General features: G+C 35.8%; 2 protein-coding genes across 4 annotated transcripts in view; both read left to right on the top strand.

Annotated features, from left to right (window-relative positions):
• Positions 1-6194, top strand: part of grm1b (glutamate receptor, metabotropic 1b) — a 60669-nt gene extending 54475 nt beyond the window's left edge. For 2 of the 3 annotated variants that reach the window (XM_073926855.1, NM_001302252.2), the window contains 1 exon segment: positions 5138-6194. In XM_073926855.1, coding sequence (XP_073782956.1) covers positions 5138-5954 — 817 coding nt within the window. In that variant the 3' untranslated portion in view covers positions 5955-6194. 3 annotated transcript variants of the gene reach the window in all.
• A 6620-nt stretch (positions 6195-12814) lies between these two features.
• Positions 12815-21538, top strand: rab32b (RAB32b, member RAS oncogene family). Its single transcript, XM_021473080.3, has 3 exons — positions 12815-15241; positions 16822-17099; positions 21212-21538. The coding sequence occupies exons 1-3, from the start codon at positions 15019-15021 to the stop codon at positions 21344-21346; spliced, it is 636 nt and encodes a 211-aa protein (XP_021328755.2). The 5' UTR covers positions 12815-15018; the 3' UTR covers positions 21347-21538.
• The last annotated feature ends 656 nt before the right edge of the window (positions 21539-22194 follow it).

Here is a 22194-nt window from a genome sequence, read left to right as displayed (position 1 = left end):
CCACTGTTGATCTATAATGTAAAAATACACACTGCAAAAAAATGCTTTTGATTTAGTAGAAATATCTAAATATTCTTACATTACAAAGCATTTTTTTAGACAAGCAAAACACATTGTCTTGTTTTAAGAAATAATATGCCAAAATTAAGGGAGTTTTTCCTCAAAACAAGCTATTGTGTCTGACTCATCGTTGCAACTCAACAACAAATGCATCAAATACTCATTGGTAAAGTTCCTACTGTAGTATTTCTCACGAACATTATGTGAGATCTTCTTCCTTTATGTCTGTTTGTTGTCTGAGGCAGCCGAGGGCGGCGATTGAGACACGCTGCAGGCTCGTGAGAAAGGTGGGCAGGGAGGACTAGCCTTAAAGGCCCAATACACAAAAACAGCAACAAGCTGTTACGAGCTATACAACAGAAACCTAAGAAAGCTATAATAAATAATCTGATGGGTGTTTTGAGCTGAAACTTTACAGACACATATTAGGGACACAAAAGACTTGTAATAAATCTGGAAAAATGGGTAACCTAGGTGCCTTTTAATGTTAGATTTTTTGTGAGGTGGCTCGAGGATGCAGGCCGAGTGCCTTAAGGCTGATTTATACTTCCGTGTCAAGCGCACGTGTATGCTACGGCGCTGACGCATAGCCCTACGCCGTGGCCGTCGGTGTCGTTGACGTGCACCTCTCAAAAAATGTAACTACACGTCGCAACGACGCGTAGCGCAAGTTCTGTGATTCGTCGGCTTGGTAGCGCTGACGAGTCTGGGCGGACCGAGAGCCGCACGAATGGCGCGAGCGATTGTTTACAAGTGTGAAGTCCCGTGAAGGAGCTCCGGATGGAAAGTTTTGTGTTGTGTTTACCTCATAGTTAAAGTTGTTGCATGTCCGCCGGTTTCTGCCTCAAAATGAGCGAGTTTGAGCCACTTATACATCCCGGAAGTGTTCAGGGAAAGCAAAAAAGCAGCGAAGAAACTCGACACAGAGGAACATTTACACCTCACTGCCAACTAGCGTTTCGGAAGTGTTAATGCAGACCAACAGAGACAGCGGGCAGAAGTATAAATGCACAGCTACGTGCGTTGCATGCGCCGTTGCTTACGCCGGTCACTTGACACAGAAGTATAAACCAGGCTTAAGTGTCCCACAAGTGACATTATACAGCCATATCGCACTGCTACGAGTGTGATATTGCGTTTCTACAACAGTTCAACGGCATAATCATGTATATAAAAAAGAAAATCAAACACGAGGAGTCTAAAAATCCTTTTGTAAGAAGAACTACTTTCTTCTGCCACTCATTCACATCTAAGGCTGACATCTCAACAGCAGAGACCATTGTTCAAAAACACACCATCACTTTAGAGCTAGAATTTAAATGATTCTCTAGCATAATGTCTAAAGTGATGACAAAACAGGTGATTTTGCTCACATTTTAAGATTATAAGCTGAACGGCATGAAATGCCATCAGTCTACAGAGATTTCCCAGTATTGCTCTGTTGTAACCAGGAGTTCACAATAATTAACCCCCATAAATAATCTGCCTATGGGGTCAGAAAAATATTCTTATGTCAAAAGGAAAAACTAAGTAATTTAGTTTATCAATTGGCAGATTATTAAACTTGCTTTGTGGAAAAACTCACTTTATTTTGGCATATTATTTCTTAAAACCAGACAATATGTTTAGCTTGTTTAGAAAATGTTTCTTGATTTAAGATTTTTGGTCTAGAAACAAGACAAAAAATCAAAGTGAGAAAAGCATTTTTTGCATTGCAGAGCAGGATGAGGCAAGACGTGCATGAATTTTGTGCTTACAGTAGTAAAATATTGTGCATATATTTATAATATTAAATATATTTAGTGTTTTGCAACACCTGTGGTCATACTTATTTGTATTAATAATATTTTTAAGTCTTTTGTTTTACTTTATTTCTCTCAAATGTGAGGTTTTAGGCTCACTAGCACTAGACTATTTTATTTGGGAATTAAACTAATAATTAAAGAGATTAAATGAGAGGATGTTACTTGTATTTTTATTGTATATTGTGCCAATAAATAGGGTAAAAAGTCCAAGAATGCTAATAGAAATGCTTCTATTTTATATTTTTATATGTTACATTTTATAAATTAGCATTATAATATATTAAATATACAGTACTTGTCTAAGATTTTGAAACATTATGCTTTTTAAATGAGTTTATTGAAGTATGTTATGCTCACCAAGACATATACATAGACGTATATACAGTATTTCCAATAATGGTAATCTTTTTTGACATTATAGATGTTTTACTGTCACTTTAAATCAATTTAATTTAAATTAGCTGAATAGCAGCCTTGGTTCCCTTTAAAAAACACAATATCCCCAAATAAGTGAACGGTATATGAGGTTTTCTGCATATTAATCACCACAACTGCTTTCAACATTGATATAATAATAAGAAATCTTTATGTCAGTATATCAGAATTATCTTTAAAGGATCATACAGTAGTAAATCATATTTTTTTAAATATATAACTACAGTTATTATTTTAATTCATAACACTATTATTGACATTATTATTATTATTATGAACAAAAAATGCAGTCTTGGTTGAGTATGAGGCTTAATTATAAACATTTAGAATCATTTTTCAACTTTTGACGAGCACTTGATATGCAATTATCAAATTCTTCTTATTATTATTATTATATACAGTTGAAGTCAGAATTATTAGCCCCCCTGTTTTTTTTTCCTCCCCATTTTCTGTTTAACAGAGAGAAGATTTTTTAAACACATTTCTAAACATAATAGTCTTAATAACTCATTTCTAATAACTGATTTATTTTATATTTGCCTTGATGACTGTAAATAATATTAGACTAGATATTTTTCAAGACATTTCTATACAGCTTGGAGACATTTAAAGGTTAATTAGGTTAGGTTAGGGTTATTAGACCAGTCATTGTAACAATAGTTTGTTCTGTAGACTATCCAAAAAATTTTTTTTTAATAAATTTTAATAATTTTGACCTTAAAATAGTGTTTAAAGGGTCAAAAACAGCGTTTATTCTAGCCAAAATAAAACAAATAAGACTTTCTCCAGAAGAAAAAAATATTATCAGACATACTGTGAAAATTTCCTTGCTCTGTTAAACATCATTTGGGAAATATTTTAAAAAAGAAAAACAAATTCAAAGGGGGACTAATAATTCTGTCAGCGCTTATACATGCATTCACTGGTTCAGAGGTTGCATATGAAAAGCGACGATCGACGCACAGCTTTAATGTAAAGACAGTGGGATACAATTGTAAAATACAGGAGAATTTCGGCAATACAGGACAGTTTAAATGAATGAAGTGAACAGGAAGTGTTTGTGGAAAAACATCTTTGCGAGGGAACGAGGGAATTTCCTCACCATCACATCCCTTCCGGGTCTCCGTAATAAACAATCTAATATTTGGCATATATTTATTAGGCACCATATATTTTGTACACAACCCAGAAATGTTGTTGTGTTCATAATCTTCTAGAAATTGTGCAGATGTATGTGAAAATTATTTTATTCCTTTGAGGCCAGAATTAATAGCCCTCCTGTATATTTTATTTCTCCAATTTCTGTTTAACGGAGAGCAGATTGTTTTCAACACATTTCGAAACATATTAGTTTTAATAACTCATTTCTAATACATTTTATTTTTGTCATGATGACAGTACATACTATTTTACTAGGTTTTTTTCAAGATACTAGTATTCAGCTTAAAGTGACATTTAAAGGCCTAACTAGTTTAATTAGATGAGTTAAGGGAATTAGGCAAGTCATTGTACAACAATGGGTTGTTCTGTAGATCAGTGGTTCTCAAACTTTTTTCACCAAGTACCACCTCAGAAAAACCACCATAATGACCAGTACTGAAATAAAGTATGGTAGTGTAGTTGGCTAAATTAAGCAGCTACAGCCTTGCACACTTCAAAAAGAGGCAGTCATATTCATTCAACGAAATTATATTCCATACAAAATATGAGTCTGATCAGTGGGTTCTTGTCACGTGACTCGCTGTGCGGCATTCTGAAAAGTTAAGATGTTTTCAATTGGGGACGCCTGGAACACAAGCGCGTCTTGCTGCAGTTCTTTCTCATTTTGCTAGCCTGTGGGTTAAATTTTGGCACTCAAGTAACCAAAATGTAACAAGAGAATACGGTGCTTTTTCAAAATCAAAGATTTTTCAAAATAAATGATCGTTCAGGCTCAGATTATAAATAAAACGGAAACAAATAATGATATTTTGTGCGGCCCAGTACAAATTGGTCTATAGACCAGTGCCGGTCTGTGGCCCGAGGATTGGGGACCACTGCTCATGTATCTGCTCTGCACGCACCATGCACTTCTTTCTCTAGTTCTGCATCAATTAAATTAGTTCATCACGGCATCAGCTGCTAAAAACCAAAGTAAACATTCTATGCACAGCGCTTTGATTGTAGGCTTTAGAGAACAGCCAATGCTGATCACAATGGTGTTATTGCACGCATCAAATTATTAAAATTGTATTAATTTTTTCTTTTATTGCTCAGTTATTCCTCCGCGTACCACTAGAAGTAAGCCTGCACACCACTAGCGATACACGTATCACAGTTTGAGAACAACTGTAGACAATCAGAAAAAATTTTGCTTATGGGGGCTAATAATATTGACCTTAAAATGGTTTTCAAAAAATTACAAACTGCTTTTATTCTTGCTAAAATAAAACAAATAAGACTTTATTCAGAAGAAAAAATATTATGGGAAATACTGTGAAAAATTCCTTGCTCTGTTAAACATCATTTGGCAAATATTTTAAAAAAGAAAATTCATAGGAGGGCGATAAATTCTGACTTCAATTGTATTAACTAACATACAACTAACATGTAAATCTAACATATTTATAATTTGATGTTAGACTTTTGGATGTCCTTAAACTGTCCCTTCCCCATTGTACCCCCCCCCCCCACTACCACCCCCAAAAGACACTAAATATCTGAATAGCACTATTCAGCATATTTCATTTTGTAGCCACCACGTATATTTTTTACACGAACCAGAAATGCTGTTCTCATGTGTTCACCTTTTCTCGGTTCCTGTGAAATAACAGCTGGTCTTTATTTTGTTCATATAGTTCTAATGGAAAGTCTGTGTCATGGTCTGAACCAGGTTCAAGACATCCTCCGAAAGGGGAGCACATGTGGCACAGACTGTCTGTACATGTGAAGAAGCAGGAAGCCGGATCCAATCAGACGGCCATCATCAAACCGCTAACTAACACCTACAATAACCCGGGCATGGAGTTTTCCGATTTAAGCACCAAAACTCTATATAACGTAGCCGAGGAGGACGAAATCGACCCCATCAGATACAACCCCTCAAACAGCCCTCATCTGATGGCTCCTGTTAGCAAGCCTATGAAGGAGGTGGGCGCAAATCTAACGTTTTACACCCCCGAGCAGCACGTGCCACAACAGAACAGTGTTCTCCCCCAACATGCCATGATAGAGCACTTTCAGGATGATGTAGTCAAGTTTAATTCAAACATGGCCGATTTGGATGAAATCATAAGCCTTCCTGAACCAACCGATGGCATCATTTTGGCACTTCAGCCTCAAGTTTTGCATCCTCATCCGATTTTACCCATGAACGTTTATCAGGATGAACCATCTTCTCCTTTGGAGGAGGTGGAAAACGAACAATTCGGGCTCCTTCACGGATACATGTATGATAACGCGCAGATTCACGACGAGGAGGAGTTGGTGCAAATCAAAATGGCTATGGAGGATTCAATGGCGCTCATGCCGCCTTCTCCATTTCGGGATTCTTTGGGCTCAGGAAGTCCCGTTCGCAATTCTCCAGTGTCTGAGTCTGTTTTGTGCACACCGCCGAGCGTCACCTACGCCTCCGTCATCCTCCGGGACTATAAGCAAAGCTCCTCCACGCTTTGAAATGGATTTACCGCAGCTTTTTGTGATTTAATATTAGATACTAGTTTGTTTGAAGACTTGTGTGACTTGAGTCGCCTGCACTGGAAAGCTTTAATATTGTTGTTCATTGAGGTAAAGTTTGATAAAGGCAGTGTGTGTGTTGAGCAGGGTCTAAAATTAACAATGGAAGAAGTTTTTTTGTGCAATATGTAGATTTTTTTTAATGAGCTGGTTTTATTTTTGTGTATTTTAGTTTAATAGTCAGATTTCATTTTAAATTTAATTTATTATTTATTTATTTATTTATTTATTTATTTATTTATTTATTATATCTATATAAAAATATCTAGTCAAATATTATTTACTGTCATCATGGCAAAGATAAAATTAATCAGTTATTGAAGTATCAGTTATAAATCTATTATATTTAGAAATCTGTTGAAAAAAATCTTCTCTCTGTTAAACAGAAATTGGGAAAAAAATAAACGGGGGCTAATATTTCTGACTTTAACTGTATGTATGTATGTATGTATGTATGCATGTATGTATGTGTGTGTGTGTGTATATATATATATATATATATATATATATATATATATATATATATATATATATATATATATATATATATATATATATATATAATTTTTTAAAATCTATTTATTCATCTTAATTTAGTTATCTATTTATGTATTCATTTATTTTCTATTTATGTATTTATTTTTTATTTATTTATCTTTTTATTCATTCATCTATCTTTTTATTTATTCATTTAGCTATTTATTTATTTATTTATTTATTTATTATTTGTGTGTTAATTGAGTTATTGTAGTACATACAGTTGAAGTCGGAATTAATAGCAACCTTGTATATATTTTTTTCCAATTTCTGTTTAATGCAAAGAAAGCATGGGTTTTATGCTTATTTTTTAGCATAAAGAGCAATAATTTTGACCCAAAATGAACACTGGAAGAAGATTTTTTTGTGCAATATGTAGACGTTTTTATTTTTGTGTATTTTAGTTTTATATTCAGATTAAAATTTTTATTTATCTATCTATCTATCTATCTATCTATCTATCTATCTATCTATCTATCTATCTATCTATCTATCTATCTATCTATCTATCTATCTATTGTGTTAATTGAGTTATTGTAGTACATACAGGTGAAGTTGGAATTAATAGCAATCTTAATAGCAAATCCCCCCCCCCACCTATTTGTATATTTTTATTTTTCCCAATTACTGTTTAACACAAAGAAATGTGTTTTATGTGATTGATTGATTGATTGATTGATTGATTTATGTTTGTAAATTGCCACTTTAAGTTAAACTAAGCATATATGCAGTACATTGTCTTAATAGTTAAATGAAGTTAAATTAGTCAGTAAGTTTTGTTTTCTTTCATTCAGCTTTAGCTTAGTCCCTTTATTTATCAGTGGTCACCAACCACAAACTTATCCAGCATTTGTTTTACACAGCGGATGCCTTTCCAGCTGCAATCTAGTACTGGGAAACACCCATACACACTCATTTAGACACACGCTCATACACTACAGCCAATTTAGCTGATTCAATCCACCTACAGTGCATGTGTTTGGACTGTTGGGGAAACCAGAGCACCCAGGGGAAACCCACACTAACACGGCTCAGTGGTCAGCACTGTCACCTCACAGCAAGAAGGTCACTGGTTCGAGTCCCGGCTTATAGGTGAATTAACTAAACTTAATTGGCTGAGTGTGTGTAAATATGAGAGTGTATGAGTGTTTCCCACTACTGGGTTGCAGCTGGAAGGGCATCCGCTGCGTAAAAAAATATGCCAGAATAGTTGGTGGTTCATTCCGCCATGGCATCCCCTGATAAAAAAGAGACCAAGCTGAAAAAAATGAATGTATATAAGGCAGACTATCTAAAAATCAGACTATTTTACCACTTTTTATTTAGTCATTTTATATCATCTTTATTTATAATAAGTTAAGGAGTTCATTTTGGACCCTAAATCAGTTCTGGATTGAGTATCAGCAAAAGCCCAAACATGCAGATTTCTGTCACTATCACTTGCTTTAGTGTGGCAGCAGTAGTTGACATGAAACCAACACCAGTCATTGTAATGCTGTATATTCTGAGCCGTTAATGCTATTCATAATAGACTGCTTTCATATCCAAGGTAGCAGAAAGCCAAGATTTAAGAATTCAAACAATGTGCAGTTGAATTCAATGTGTTTAGTGTTTTATACAATCATTCTTCATGACTTTTATAAGCCCATCTGAAGGTGTTAAGTGTAGTTAAAGCATCATGTATGCAGTAAACTAAGCGTATAGACCTTATTCTTCGAAATGCAAGTGCCCTCGTTTTCAAGATTGCTTTAGAACTTCTGATTCAGTGTTGTCTATGGGAGAAATGACTAGGAATCATAACCGGTCAAACTACTTGCTTTACAAACAAGTGTGTTCATGACTGTACATAAAAAGGAGAATAATATAACAAGAAAATATCAGTTTGCATCATCAAGACGCATAACGAGCTGTTTTTAACATCTAAATATCAATGGAAGTGAATGAAACCGGAAGTCTTGAGCTAAACAAATTTCATTGGCAGCGCTTGCACATACATGAAGAATAATGTCAATAGATTACAAACGCCTAGAAGTAAAATGTAGCAAAACAAATGGGTAGTTTTTAAGTGCCATTGTCAAATACTGCAGTAACTGTATTTTGCTGTATTGTTTTATATTGTGATTTTTGTATAGTTTTGTGTGTTTAAAGTACATTAGGAACTGTGTATATATATATATTGATTTTATTCTATTTATGTTTGTATTTTTATTAATAATGAAGCAATTTTAAATATACTTAATGTACTGTATAGCCCTGGATTTAAATGGTCATAACTTAGAGCCAGTTATGTACAGTTGAATTCAGAATTATTAACCCTCCTAAATTATTAGCCCCCACCCCCCCCCCCCCCCCTTTTATTTTTTTTCTCCCATATTCTGTTTAACAGAGATTAGATTTTTTTTCCCCATTTTTCCCCCATTTTTTTTTGTAAACATACTAGTTTTAGTTGTTAATTTCTAATATCTGATATCTTTTATCTTTGTCATGATGACAGCACATAATATTTAGCTAGGTATTTTTTAAGATGCTAGTATTCAGCTTAAAGTGACATCTAAAGGCTTAACTAGGTTAATTATTAAAGGTTAATAGATAGGGATGTAACGGTATCAGAATTTCACGGTACGGTAATACCTCGGTATGAATGTCACGGTACGGTATTTATTGAATCATTTACAGGAAAAAACAAAACTTATGAAAATACTCCAAAAAAGTGCCAAAAGTGTCAATGACATACAAATTAGTCATCTATCTGTAAGCTTTGAAACAGGAACTTCAATTTTAATAACAAAAAAATATTAAACCATGTAAAAAAAATAAAGTTTCAATTTAGTAGTGTTGAAAACTCATCACATTCAACATTTAATCACTCACTCACTTAGATAGAGATGGGTTTAAAGGAAAATTATCATATAAATATAATCTGGTAAAAGCTGGTATCTCTGGGCATTTACAATGTCCCCTGCAACAGAAAAAAAACCCTCTCATTTGGGACTGAGGTTTCTGGGACAAGAGAGATATGACTTGGCCCAGGTTGACAGCAGTGGGGTAACGTTGTGCATTGTCTTTCCCCCACTTGAGAAGACAAACCATGAGTGAGATAGAGATCTCATGTCTGCATCAATCTGAACAGTGTGCTGTGTTTCTGCAGTCCCCATGACTGATTAGTCGTATTCCCCAACTTGCAGGCACGTGCACACACAGTGCTCAACCTGTGCAGTGCACATGCCCTTTTTAGTCTTGGATAGAAAGTTCCCTTCCAAAATGATCAAAAGTGCCCCCGCGACGTGACATACCCTCCGTCCCCGCTTTACAGTACGCGCGCGACAACACAGCTGATAAGAACTCACGCGACAACACGGCTATTCAGTACGCGCGCGGCGACAACACCCGCTTTAGGGTTTTCCAGCTCTTTTTGATCCCCGCTTCTAGCAGCACACTCCATTTCCGCATTAACGGTTCTGTAGCGACAACAGACCGCAAGGGATTATGGCCAAGCCTGGGCTGATGGGAATTGTAGTTTCCGCTACCTCCCGTTCGCTTCATTCGCCTGAGCAAATTTTCTCAGAAGACCTATAGTTTTACCGAGTCATGCGACTACGGTAATATCGAAAAAAATTAATATTGCGGTATGACGGTATTTACAATACCGTTACATCCCTATTAATAGATAATGTTCCTACCAGAAAGACCAGGGAGAAAATTTTTGGTTTTGAATTACGTTTATTTGATGAGTATTGTTTGACAAAAAGTATGATTTATTTGGCGGAGGCCCTGTCCAAGGCTTGAATTAAAAGTTTGTAGATCTAGCTATGGCTGCCTAGGACGAAGGCAGAGATGGAGCCTTCCCCCCTGGACAGGGCCAACCTGGTGGTGGTAGGGAGGATGGCAGGTGAACATCCGCATCTGTCTTACAACCACAAAGATGAATTGGACAGCTTGTATATTTCTTGTGCTATTGATTGGAACAGATTGTGATAAATGACGTGACATTAGGGGTTCTATTTTTTACTGATTTAAGTCCACAGCACACAGCGCTAAAGCATTAGGAGCGTGTCCGAATCCACTTTTGCTATTTTAAGGATGGAAAAATAGGCTCTACGCCCTGGCGCATGGTCTAACAGGGCTGTGTTTATTCACTTAATGAGTTATAGGTGTGTTTTGAGCATAACGGTCATTAAACCAATCAGAGTCTCATCTCTCATTTCTCTTTCAGAGTCAGTTGGGTCGTGATATGGCGCATTTTACATGGCAGACTTTTTAAGAGTAAAAACTGAACGCTTTACTAGCGAGAAAACAGACCATCTGCAGCACAAGGATAAAGAACGAGCCTCCTCCATTCAGCCTCTTTACTTTACTTTTACTCTTTACTCCTTTACTTTCGTGGATAAGGAAACAGTGTTGTACGCACTTCACTGAAGACATCTATTAGCCTACATATTTAATTTCATCTGTTAAGCTCAAAAATTTGTTTCAAAACTATTTCTAAATTCAGTTCTAATTTCCAGCAAACAAATAAATGAACAACAATAATAAAGTGTGTTAAAAAAAACTGTTATATCCAAACACGCATCCTATTCTTATGCCCCATATGGTGATGCAGATGTCTCCAAAACCTGAGAGGCAGTGGTTTATTTACGTAGAAAATAATAATTTTTGTAACATTTTAATCCTTTAATTTGTGTTCATATGCAAAGATATTTGTGTATTGCCATACATCCTGTGTGTATTAAGCAATGTTTAAGCGTTTGGACCTGCATAGGCGCATAACTAACGCACTATGCGCTGGACTTTAGACCTGCTTTTAGCTGGTCAATGGCGCAGTGTATTTCAGTTCTTCAAAATAGCACCACACCAACAATGCGTCCTAAAACACTTCTTTTTAGACCAGCACACCCATGAGTCCACAAAGTAGAGCAAATTGAATTGCTATTTAAACAACATGGTGCAAAACGTGAAAATTAGAGTTGCGCTGGTCTGAAAATAGCAACAAATTGCGCCAAACATAGTCTTCCTGGTAGAACTAGCGCTAAAAGCTACATTGACCTTAAAATGTTTTTTTTAATTGAAAACTGTATATTTTTTTATTGAAAACTCTTATTCTAGCCAAAATAAGACTTTATCAAGAAGAAAAAATATCATACGTAAGAAAATACTGTGAATATTTTCTTCCTCTGTTAAACATCATTTGGAAAATATTTTAAAAAGAAAATAAAAAACTAATAATTTTGAATTTTAACTGTACATGAACTTCCGATTAGACATTATTGATTGTTCTGTTTCTACATCTGTATCTGGCAATATTATTATAATTATTACTGATTTTGCTTCGTACAGTCAGTGTTTTAATAAAGATATAAGAACCCTAGTGCTCAACAGGGCCACCGACGGCAGTTTCTCCAGAATGTATCACGAGTCCGCTTATATGCTCTGAAACCTTTAGACAGCAAAATCTTCTTAAATGTTATGACCATTTGAGTCCTGTGTAAAATAAATATCATAGTTTTTTTAATCAAGAAAAGATGATTGTGTTTGGGAAACATTGTTATCAATTTGAAATGAATATGACGTAAGTTTTCTTTTTATTTCTGTTGCATTGCAGTATGTGTCATTAGATTGCAAACTAGACTCTTGAAACTATACTTTAGCTTTAAGGAAACATTTGTGCTATTATATATTTTGAATGAATCGTTGCTGTCCTGCTGCATACCGTATGGATATACTGTAGGTATGTTAAGATAATCTGTGTTTACAGATCAAATGTAGTTCATCTGTATGTTTCAGATATCGCTTGGCTTATTATGATGGGGTCCTGTTATGCTTTTTACGCTTGCTTGATTTCATAATGTTTCTGTTTGAGCTTGAAAAAGATTTGCAAAGTAACAAGTTCTCAATAACTCCAAGGTGCCGTTTACACTAGTGCATTTTTGTTTTAAAAATGAACAGGTTTTATTACGGTTACACCTGGCATCCACTCTTAATGTGAATTAAAGGTGCTGTAAGCTTTTTGACTCCTTTAAAGCATAAATATGATAAGCATAAAATCATAATATGTTTGATTAAAAACCATGCAAACGTCAGTAATTCTGATATAAAATGTGCATTCCATGTCAGAATCTGTCTTTGTTTGGGTTTGTGTAACTCCGCCCACTGGCTGTTCACCCAATTCTATTTTGGGTATTTAATTTTAGTAAATTCAACCTCTGTAGCAGCTTCCAACATATGACATTGGATTTATGAGTTTTTTTTTTTTTTTTTTTAACAAATAATTAGCAAATAAATATTTGAAGCGCAAACATTAACTGATCAGCTTAAAGTTTAGGGCTCGATTGGCAACCTGCATGTGTGTCAAGTTGTCGACAGAGTGTGAAAAAAATTCTCCAATATTTTAAAGTTAGACTGCAGTATTTAGTTCAAACACTAGGTGTTAATCATACTGTACCTTTAAGACCCCATTTTAGTTTGGAAACGCTTGTTTCAGTATAAATGAACTGACACAAGCTTAAAAAAATGGAGGAACTGCTATCCATCGTCTCTCTCTGACTGGTCTTCTGGAGACCATGTCATCCCACACACCAAACTTTCTCTGGCATAGCTCTGGCCCACACAATCAGGTTATGCTTGGCCCACATGCCGTAGTGAATTACGGTACATGAATGGACCAAAACTGTCTTCCAGACCAAGGCCAAACATGGACCATATCTGGGTCAAGTCTCAGCCACGTTAATAACTCATAACTGGGCTTGAACTGGGTCAGATAGGTTGGTGTGTCAGGATTGCAATGAAATTGAAAAGCCTATGAAGAATTGTGCTTTAAGCACACAATGGGCGTGTTTTTTCTAAGCGACCTGATTAGTGGATTTTTCTTCTTTACTCAAAAATATTTTTAATGTGTTTTAAATGTCGGTCAAGACAGGCCAAACTTGCATGGCCCACATATAAACTTTTAACATCTGGGCCAAATCTAGTTGAGCCAATCATCTAGCTGAACCAATCAGCTTCTCTCAGAAAACTATATCAATAGTTTAAATTGACAATCAGTGTTGGGGGTAACGCGAGTTACGTAATAATACTACTGTTCTAATTAATAAGTAACCCATTACTTAAAAAAGTAATAATATTTGAGTTATTTTAGTTTAATTAATTTGTTTAAAAATAATAATAAATTGCTGACTTAAAATCCGCAGTCATGTTGAATCATGCACATAACGAGAGAACACAGGAACAGACAGAAACCAAGATGGCAGAGCTTACATTTCTGCGATGGACGTATTCTCGTTATTTTGAACGCATGAAAGCTAAGGAAGGTGACGCAGTGGCACAGTAGGTAGCGCTGTCGCCTCACAGCAAGGTCGCTGGTTCGAGCCTCGGCTGGGTCAGTTGGAAATTTTGTGTGGAGTTTGCATGTTCTCCCTGCGTTTGCGTGGGTTTCCTCCGGGTGCTCTGGTTTCCCACACAGTCCAAAGACATGCGGTACAGATGAACTGGGTAGGCTAAAACTGTCTGTAGTGTATGAGTGTGTGTGTGTGTGAATGTTTCCCAGAGGGTTGCAACAGGAAGGGCATCCGCTGCGTCAAAATGTGCTGGATAAGTTGGCGGTTCATTCCGCTGTGGCGACCCTGGATTAATAAAGGGACTAAGCCGATAAGAAAATGAATGAATGAATGAATGAATGAATGAATGAAAGTTAAGGAAAATGGGAATGTATTAACGGACAGAGGTAAAATGTACAAAAATAGCAAATGCATTGCTTTAAACCTTTATTAATCTGTATATATGGGATCAAAAGTAACGTGGCACATTACTTTCCATAAAAAGTAACTAATTAAAGCCACAAGTAACTTTTTTGGGGGAGTAACTCAGTATTGTGATGCATTCAAAAGTAACTTTCCACAAAGATTGCTGACAATACAACACGCAGATGTTTTATTTGTTGTTGCTGGAGTAGCTGAGGGACATGATATAAAAGCTCCGCCCTCTTCTGGGAAAGGGGGCGGAAAGTAGCTGCTGATTTGCATTTAAAGAGACCACCCAAAAAGAGACATGTGTAGAATGCTATAAGAAATAATCTGTATTTTGAGCTTTATCTTAACAGGCACATTCTGATGTCTCGTGAAACTGACATTAGTTTGGAAAAAGGGCATAATAGGACCCCATTAACATTTCAGTGAGCATGTTTTATTAGGTTTATGATACAAACTGTACATTTTTGTAAATAAGCTCTCAGGGTTGTTGCTGCAATAGATGTTTAGTTAATAATTTCCCAAAGTGTGACCAGTTATTGCTTTCATATGACCATCTTAAAGAACTGTCTACAACACCTGCGTGTCTCGCTGTCACTTTATACAAGCTGTGCTTAAAATGGATGAACTTTGACCTTTGGTTTAACTTTGTTTTACCGTTTTCATGCTGAAAACTCTGTGTTAGCCAGCCAGCAGATGTGAAGTCTGAACTAGGTCATTCTTTTCTGATGAGGAAAATGTCAGGAGACTCAGAGTTAGGATGCACTGAACATTTATTTAAAGTTTTGGTGATTGGAGACCATAAAGTTGGGAAGAGCAGCTTTGTTAAACGCTATGTGAGGAATCAGTTTTACGAGGAGTTGAAAACCAGTATAGGTGTGGATTTTTCTATGAAGGTTATCGATTGGGACGCTCACACACGAGTGAGATTGCAGCTTTGGGATATAGCTGGTAAGTCTTTTAATCATCATTTGTAGAATTTTGTTGGTTACATTTGTTGTAGATCATCAACTCAGACTTTAATATGTTGAGTAAATGGTACTGTATAAAGGCAAGAATGACGACAAATGTCTGTTAATTATTAACTATTTATTGACCTTAATATCCAGGGCCCGGTTTTTCAAAAGTAATCCACTAGGATTTTGGATAAGGGATTGAATCAAATTTTGAAAATGGGTTTTTCAAAAGAAAAAACGGATTACGTAATCGGATTAGATCACGTAATCCAATCTTGGTTTTGATCCGGATCAAACCTTTAGTTTGGGTTTTTCAGACCTCTTTTGTAGGATCTGGATCACTTTGATCCAAAAATCCTGGATTAAACTGATCCCATCAGAAGGGTGGATTTAGCGTGGATTTCATGTCCAAAATGTAATGAAAACTTAAAAAATGTATTAAACAATACTATTTTTGGATCATGCAGTATCTTACGAGATATACTATTTATTCATAAGGTTTTAATTTTATTTGTTCATCTGTCAGGCTATAGTAAGTATAGGCTTTAACGTATTCAGCCTTTCAGTATAGGCCTACAGCAAAGTAGAAAGAGTTTGGCCTCATAAAATAATCCCCCAAACAGCTGTCAAAACTGACCAAAAACAATCAATTTTATTCTGTCACTAATTGATATATATATTCATCACAATGGAAAATATTTTTCTTTTTAGAATATTTATTAGTGATGCATGCAATGATTACAGAATAACAAAAAAAAAATTGCAAAGAATGGCAATCGCTGATATTTGAAATCACTTTCAACAATTGCAAAAAGAGACTGAAAGGGCAGAAGCACAGCTTCGTCTGGCAGAGAAACAACTGACTCTAACCAAACTGCAGCAAACCAAGGCCAATGACTTGAGATTCGCCTCCTAAAGGCTACGCTCAGACAAGCTGGTCTCTCCACATCAGATGAGGAAGTCGGAAATTATTGTTGAGTTTTTGACATTAAGTCTTTTTTTGATTTACATCTATATTTGAAACTTATTATAAATATCCTCAATGTACAGTGTTGTAGGTCTCAGATGAGTGGACTGCTGAAAGAGGATGGGGTGGGGTTTTTCTTGTTTTTATTATTTATTATTATTTTAATAATTATTAAATTCTTTTTAGTTTTCATTTCAAATAAAAATAAAGTTATATTGGCCCCACGCTGGCTATTCTACTCGCTCTTTACATATCTATAGTTCTACATTGTGATGTCCTATCCTGTTTGAGCACTGGTTATCCAGATTTAGTGATCCTGAAAAGTTCCTATTCGGATCAGATTGATCCAATCCGATGTTGCTTTGAAAAACTGGCTCAAAAAGTAAGCTGGATTATGTGATCACGGATCGCAAAAACAGGATTACTAAATCTGGATCAATTTTATCCAGATTAAACCTTTTGAAAAACCGGGCCCTGGCAATAAAATATCCCATGCCATATTAAGCTGAAATACATCATGTTTTTCTTTCTTTGTCAAACCGGAAGACTCCGTCTGCATCTTAAAGCATAATGTGGTGTTTTCTGATTAACAGTGTTTGTTTATTTAGGTCAAGAGCGTGTGCGAGGACTGAATCGTGTGTACTTTAGGGGATCCAGTGGTGCTTTTGTAGTATACGACCTGACAAACGGCTCATCGCTGGATGGGGCTCTGAACTGGAAACGTGAACTCGATTGTCAAGTAATGTTGAAAAATGGCCATCCAATCCCTGCTGTTCTGCTGGCTAATAAATGTGATGAGACTAAAGTGAGCCGGAGGAACGCATCCCTTCTGGAGAAGCTCTGCCAGGAGAAGGGGTTTACTGGGTGCTTTCAGACTTCAGCAAAGGTGACTGGATTATTATTATTATTATTATTAGGCTAAATATGGGGAAAGAAGCAAAGGGGTGGGTGGGGGGGGGGGGGGGTATCAGACAGGATATATATTGTTGACATACTAAAGATCAACTTTGGAATCTTCGATTGGGTTTTGAACGTTCAAAGCCATATCATTTGTCTCTACTCTATAAAAAGCCATCAGTTGACCTTACCTAAAAAAGTGAGTAAACACTTTTGTTTAAAAAGTATTAAAGGTGCAGTAGGTGATTGTTTTCAGAAACATTTTTGTTGTGCTGCTTGAACGTCTCTTCATGTTCCAATAGTAATGATTAAAGTAAATTTTGTATTTGACAGATATTATGCTAACCGTTTAGCATTTAGGCACATCACCTACTGAACCTTTAAGTAAATGAAACATGTGCACCATTTGAATTATTAATATGTGAATCGTTTACATCATTAAAGTAAAATCAACTTATTGTTTTATAAACAATGAGTTCATTCACTTTTTTTTAAGTTAAGTCAACTAATCGCTTTAAAAACTGAAAACAAAAGTAAAACAATATGTCCGGACCAGTCCTCTCTCGGCATCCTCTGCCATCGTTCCTCCTCTTATAGCCCAGAGCTCCTTCCTTGGGATTCGAGGCCGGTGCGCACCCCTGGTGTATCCACTTACGCGGTTGCCTCATTCCGTTCCTACGGCTCTCGGCCCCGCCCCCTCGCCACAATCACTTTAAAAGTAATGGGTTTACTCACTTTTTAATGTAAAGTCAACTAACCGCTTTAAAAACAATGACTTTACTAATCTTTTAAGTAAAATAATTGCCTTTAAAGTCAACTAATCACTTTAAAAGCAACGAATTAACATGCTTTTTAAAGTAAAGTCAACTAATCACTTTAAAAGTAATGGTTTACTCACTTTTTTAAGTCAACTAATCACTTTAAAAGCAACAGGTTTACTCACTTTTTAAAGCAAAGTCAACTAATTGCTTTAAAAACAATGGGTTTACTCACTTTTTAAGACAAATAATTGCATTAAAGTCAACTAATCGCTTTAAAATCAACGAGTTAACTTGATTTTTTTAAAAAGTCAACTTATTGCTTTAAAAACAATTACTTTATTAATCTTTTAAGTAAAATAATTGCTTGTATTTGCATTTGCATTTCCACTATCAGGCCAGTGCGAGCCAGGGCTTATATCGGGCCAGGCCGGGCCAATCGCCCGGGAGGTTGAGCAGTGAGGCCGAAATCATGTCGCGTTTCCACTGTGGGGCTAGTAGCTCGCAGCGTGTCACGCAAACCCCGCCCCCAGAACATCCCCCGAATCGAACGTCACTCAAACCGCCCACTTCAGCGAGAATCATGCAGATAAAGCACACCATCACATCATCACGAAACTATTAAAATGATTACAACCAAAACAAACAAATGACACTTACTGTACAGCAGTACAACGCATGTCTATACGCACATACCTGTGTGTTTTCATTCATCATATTAATTTACTCGCCGACCGCCTATTGGCATCGAAATCCAGTGGTCTTGCCACTAACGGAGGAACCCATCCATCCAGAGGAACATCCATAATATAACACCACATATATAAAATTCTCCGTTAATAACTCGATATAAAATGTATTTTATAACACCCTCTAGACAGACGCTGTCCAACATTCATCCCAAATGCTCCGCAGAGAACTGAAACATGATTTTTTTCCCTATAGGCTTTATGACACTTAATAGGTGATTCCCTTTATTTAAAGATGTTGCTTATTATATCTTAAGTAAAGGAAAGTGTTCAGTGTTTCAGCACATAGCAGCACGTAATAAAATATTGCCTATATTTCGTTGCACTCAGCAGCTATGCACTAATAAAGCTCTTTATGTATTTAAAATTTCCTTTTTTAATTTTACCACGTTATATAAAACATACACACTTGTTTGAGGACACAGAACACATTTTTACTTGCAGTTTACTCCGTCAAAAAAGTGCTGCGCAGCTGGAAGACAGAAAAAAAGGTTGCCTAGTTTCTGCGTTCACTCACCCCGAAAATGCTCTGTTTGCATGATTTGATTAATTTCATCGCATCCAAATACTTTATAAATAATATTTAAAACATTTTCCGGTGTTTATTTATTTATTTTATTTTTTTTTAGAAAATATCTAAAATCTTTTTTTCAAAGAGGCTTTTGAAAAATGAAAGTTTAATATAAATTTTAAACAGTCTGATATAGTACATAATTGTTACAGCTATAGCTTTTGTTAGTTTTATATTGTTTTATTTATTTAATGTGATTTTATTATATCTGTAATAAAATCTGTAATTATATATTTGTAATTCTTTAAATTATTTCAATAAAGGGATATTTTATCTAGATATGACACTATTGTTTTGAGCCTAAAAAAGTGGACATGAAATTTGTAAAGTTTAATGTCTTATTGTTGTATTCATATAGTGTATTATCTCCAAAATAAATTAAAACAATAAAAAGAAAAGAAAAAAGCCGCTCGCGGCATCAACAGAGCTATGAATGGAGCGCTCTTTTCCTCGGTCTCACACACGCACAGGTAGGCTATCTAAACGCACAAAAACACTTATTAAACTTGACAAAACCTCTTGAAAACCTTTACTGTCTGCTGTGTCTTTAATATGGTGTAAAGATTATTATGCGTTATTGAAACATCAAAGAGATGCAGCAAAGAAAAGTCACTTATTAAAACTATCATTTTATGCAACAGCCTTACATTTAAAAGAGAAACATAAGGGCGGTCATATGCAAAAAAGACCCCAGGCTTTAATTTGTTCCAGATGTTTCCTTTCTCTTATTTATTTGTTTATGTTTTTGGCGCATGTACTCGTGTGCGATCGGAAAACTGTGCCCGCCTCTCCTTTCACTCCGCCCCGAAGCCCCGGCTGGCCCTCTTTGGCCCAAGGTATTCGGCGGGCCGAAAAAGGCCGGCCGCTGGCCCCAAGAAAGCCCCGCTTTGGCCCGATTAGGCCCCGGAAGTGACAGTGGAAACGCCACTGGCCTTGGCTCGCCCTGGCTCGCTCGCTTCAGGCGCAATAGTGGAAACGCGGCTAATGGGTTTACTCACTTTTATAAAGTAAAGTCAACTAATCGCTACTCGCTAGGCCTACACGGAATCTGCGTGCGCAGAATTCCACAGATTTTCCGCAGAATTCCACAGAATTCTGCAGATTTTTAGCCCATCATTAATTCTGTTTGTTTACTTGAGTAAATTTGTGTAAATCTAAATTTATTCAGTTTTTTTATTAATTACAGTAATATTATTGACTAATATGAAAATGTTTATCTGATTTATGCACAATGCAGTTTGTACAGTAATATTTTCTGTCTTTTAGTAGAGATATTAAATGAGAGACTTGCTTTGTTTACCAAATAAAGTGAATCTAATTGGATTTGTAATTTAAACATTAAATAAAAGTTAAAAATGTATCACTTTTTATTTCACATATTAAGGATTTAGTTATGATACTCCCAAAATAATTCAGCAGAAATCCGCAGATTTCTAAAATTTTTAAAATTCTCTGCAGAAATAGCAAAAAAAACGTCCGCAGATTCCATCTGGCCCTGCTGATCGCTTTAAAAGCAATGGGTTTACTCACTTTTATAAAGTAAAGTCAACTAATCGCTTTAAAAGCAACAGGTTTACCCACTTTTTTAAAGTAAAGTCTACTAATCACTTTAAAAGCAATGAGTTAACTCGAATTTTAAAGTAAAGTCAACTAATCGCTTTAAAAGCAATGAGTTAACTCCAATTTTAAAGTAAAGTCAACTACTCGCTTTAAAAGCAACCATTTAACATGCCTTTTAAAGTAAAGTCTACTAATCACTTTAGAAGCATCAGGTTTACTCACTTCTTAAGGTAGTCAACTAATAACTTTAAAACCAATGGGTTTACTCACTTTTTTAAAAGTAGAATCAAATACGAAAGCAATGGATTTATTCATTTAGACTTAAAGTGAAATAATAATGTTGACATTTCTTTATGATTCTAAATAATAGTTTTTTTTTTTTTTTTAAATATATAGTTTTATTAAACTGTTCCTATAATAGGTGCATAAAGAGACATTCCACTATTGTTTTTCTTTTCCTCAGGAGAATATCAATGTGGATGAAGCTGCTAAATTTCTTGTGAAGCACATTCTCCAAATTAACGAAGAATCAATGAAAGAAGAAGAGCAGAAGATTCACCTCAAACCACAGACAAACACAAACTCGGTCTGCTGCTGACTTTACAATCCCACCAGACCCTTTCCTTCAAGAGTTCAATCTATATAATAGGCCCAGATCATAATGCAGTCCATATCTTTTTTATTTATTGTTTTGTCAGAGATTAATATTCATCTAAACTATGATCTGGATCAGATACGATGTTTAATGAGTTCCATGCTGTGTATCTAATAAATACCTCTGTGTGTCTCATTTCCCTTGCTAATCCGCTGCATGCTCACGGGTTATTAAATACACCAGCATGAAAGAAGACTAACTGAGATCTGCCACACACACTTCAGCCCAAAACACTTCATCAAGTCCACAGAAATACTGTCAAGATGCCAAATTCCTTATGCTCCTTTCTACTCTAGCAGTGTGTGTAGGGACTTGGCCTATATTTTGCATATATCACATTCTAAACTGTGTTTTCTTAGATAAATAGCAATAAAATGTGTTTGAAAATTAATAAATAAGTAAATCTAATGAAGTTACACTGATAAAAAATGTAATGTAGCTTCAGGATAATGGTCCCATAATCCACTAAGGATTAGAGGCTCTGTTACAAAATTTATTACCCTTCAAGAGCAAATATGTAAGGCTGCGACTCTCTATTTTATTTAACAAAAAGACCTTTGACTGTCGATTTAAGTGCATCATTTAAATATATGTGAAACTGGAGCACGGAACGGCATGGAGGCTCTGTGGTTAGCACTGTTGCCTCAAAGCAAGAAGGTCGCTGGTTCGAGTCCCAGCAGGCCCAGTTGGTGTTTCTGTGTGGAGTTTGCATCTTGCATGTTGGCATGGGTTTCCTCCGGGTGCTCCGGTTTCCCCCACAGTTCAAAAACATGCGCTATTAGTGAACTGGG

Source organism: Danio rerio, chromosome 17, assembly GCF_049306965.1.
Source record: "Danio rerio strain Tuebingen ecotype United States chromosome 17, GRCz12tu, whole genome shotgun sequence".
Lineage (NCBI taxonomy): Eukaryota > Metazoa > Chordata > Actinopteri > Cypriniformes > Danionidae > Danio > Danio rerio.
This window is presented reverse-complemented; position numbering and strand designations above follow the sequence as displayed.

Bases quoted from the DNA above. Each gene is read 5' to 3' on its own strand.
- rab32b (XM_021473080.3), top strand. From the start codon at position 15,019: ATGAGGAAAATGTCAGGAGACTCAGAGTTAGGATGCACTGAACATTTA. The intron at 15,242-16,821 runs GTAAGTCTTTTA...TTGTTTATTTAG, and splicing joins GCAGCTTTGGGATATAGCTG to GTCAAGAGCGTGTGCGAGGA. The intron at 17,100-21,211 runs GTGACTGGATTA...TCTTTTCCTCAG, and splicing joins GCTTTCAGACTTCAGCAAAG to GAGAATATCAATGTGGATGA.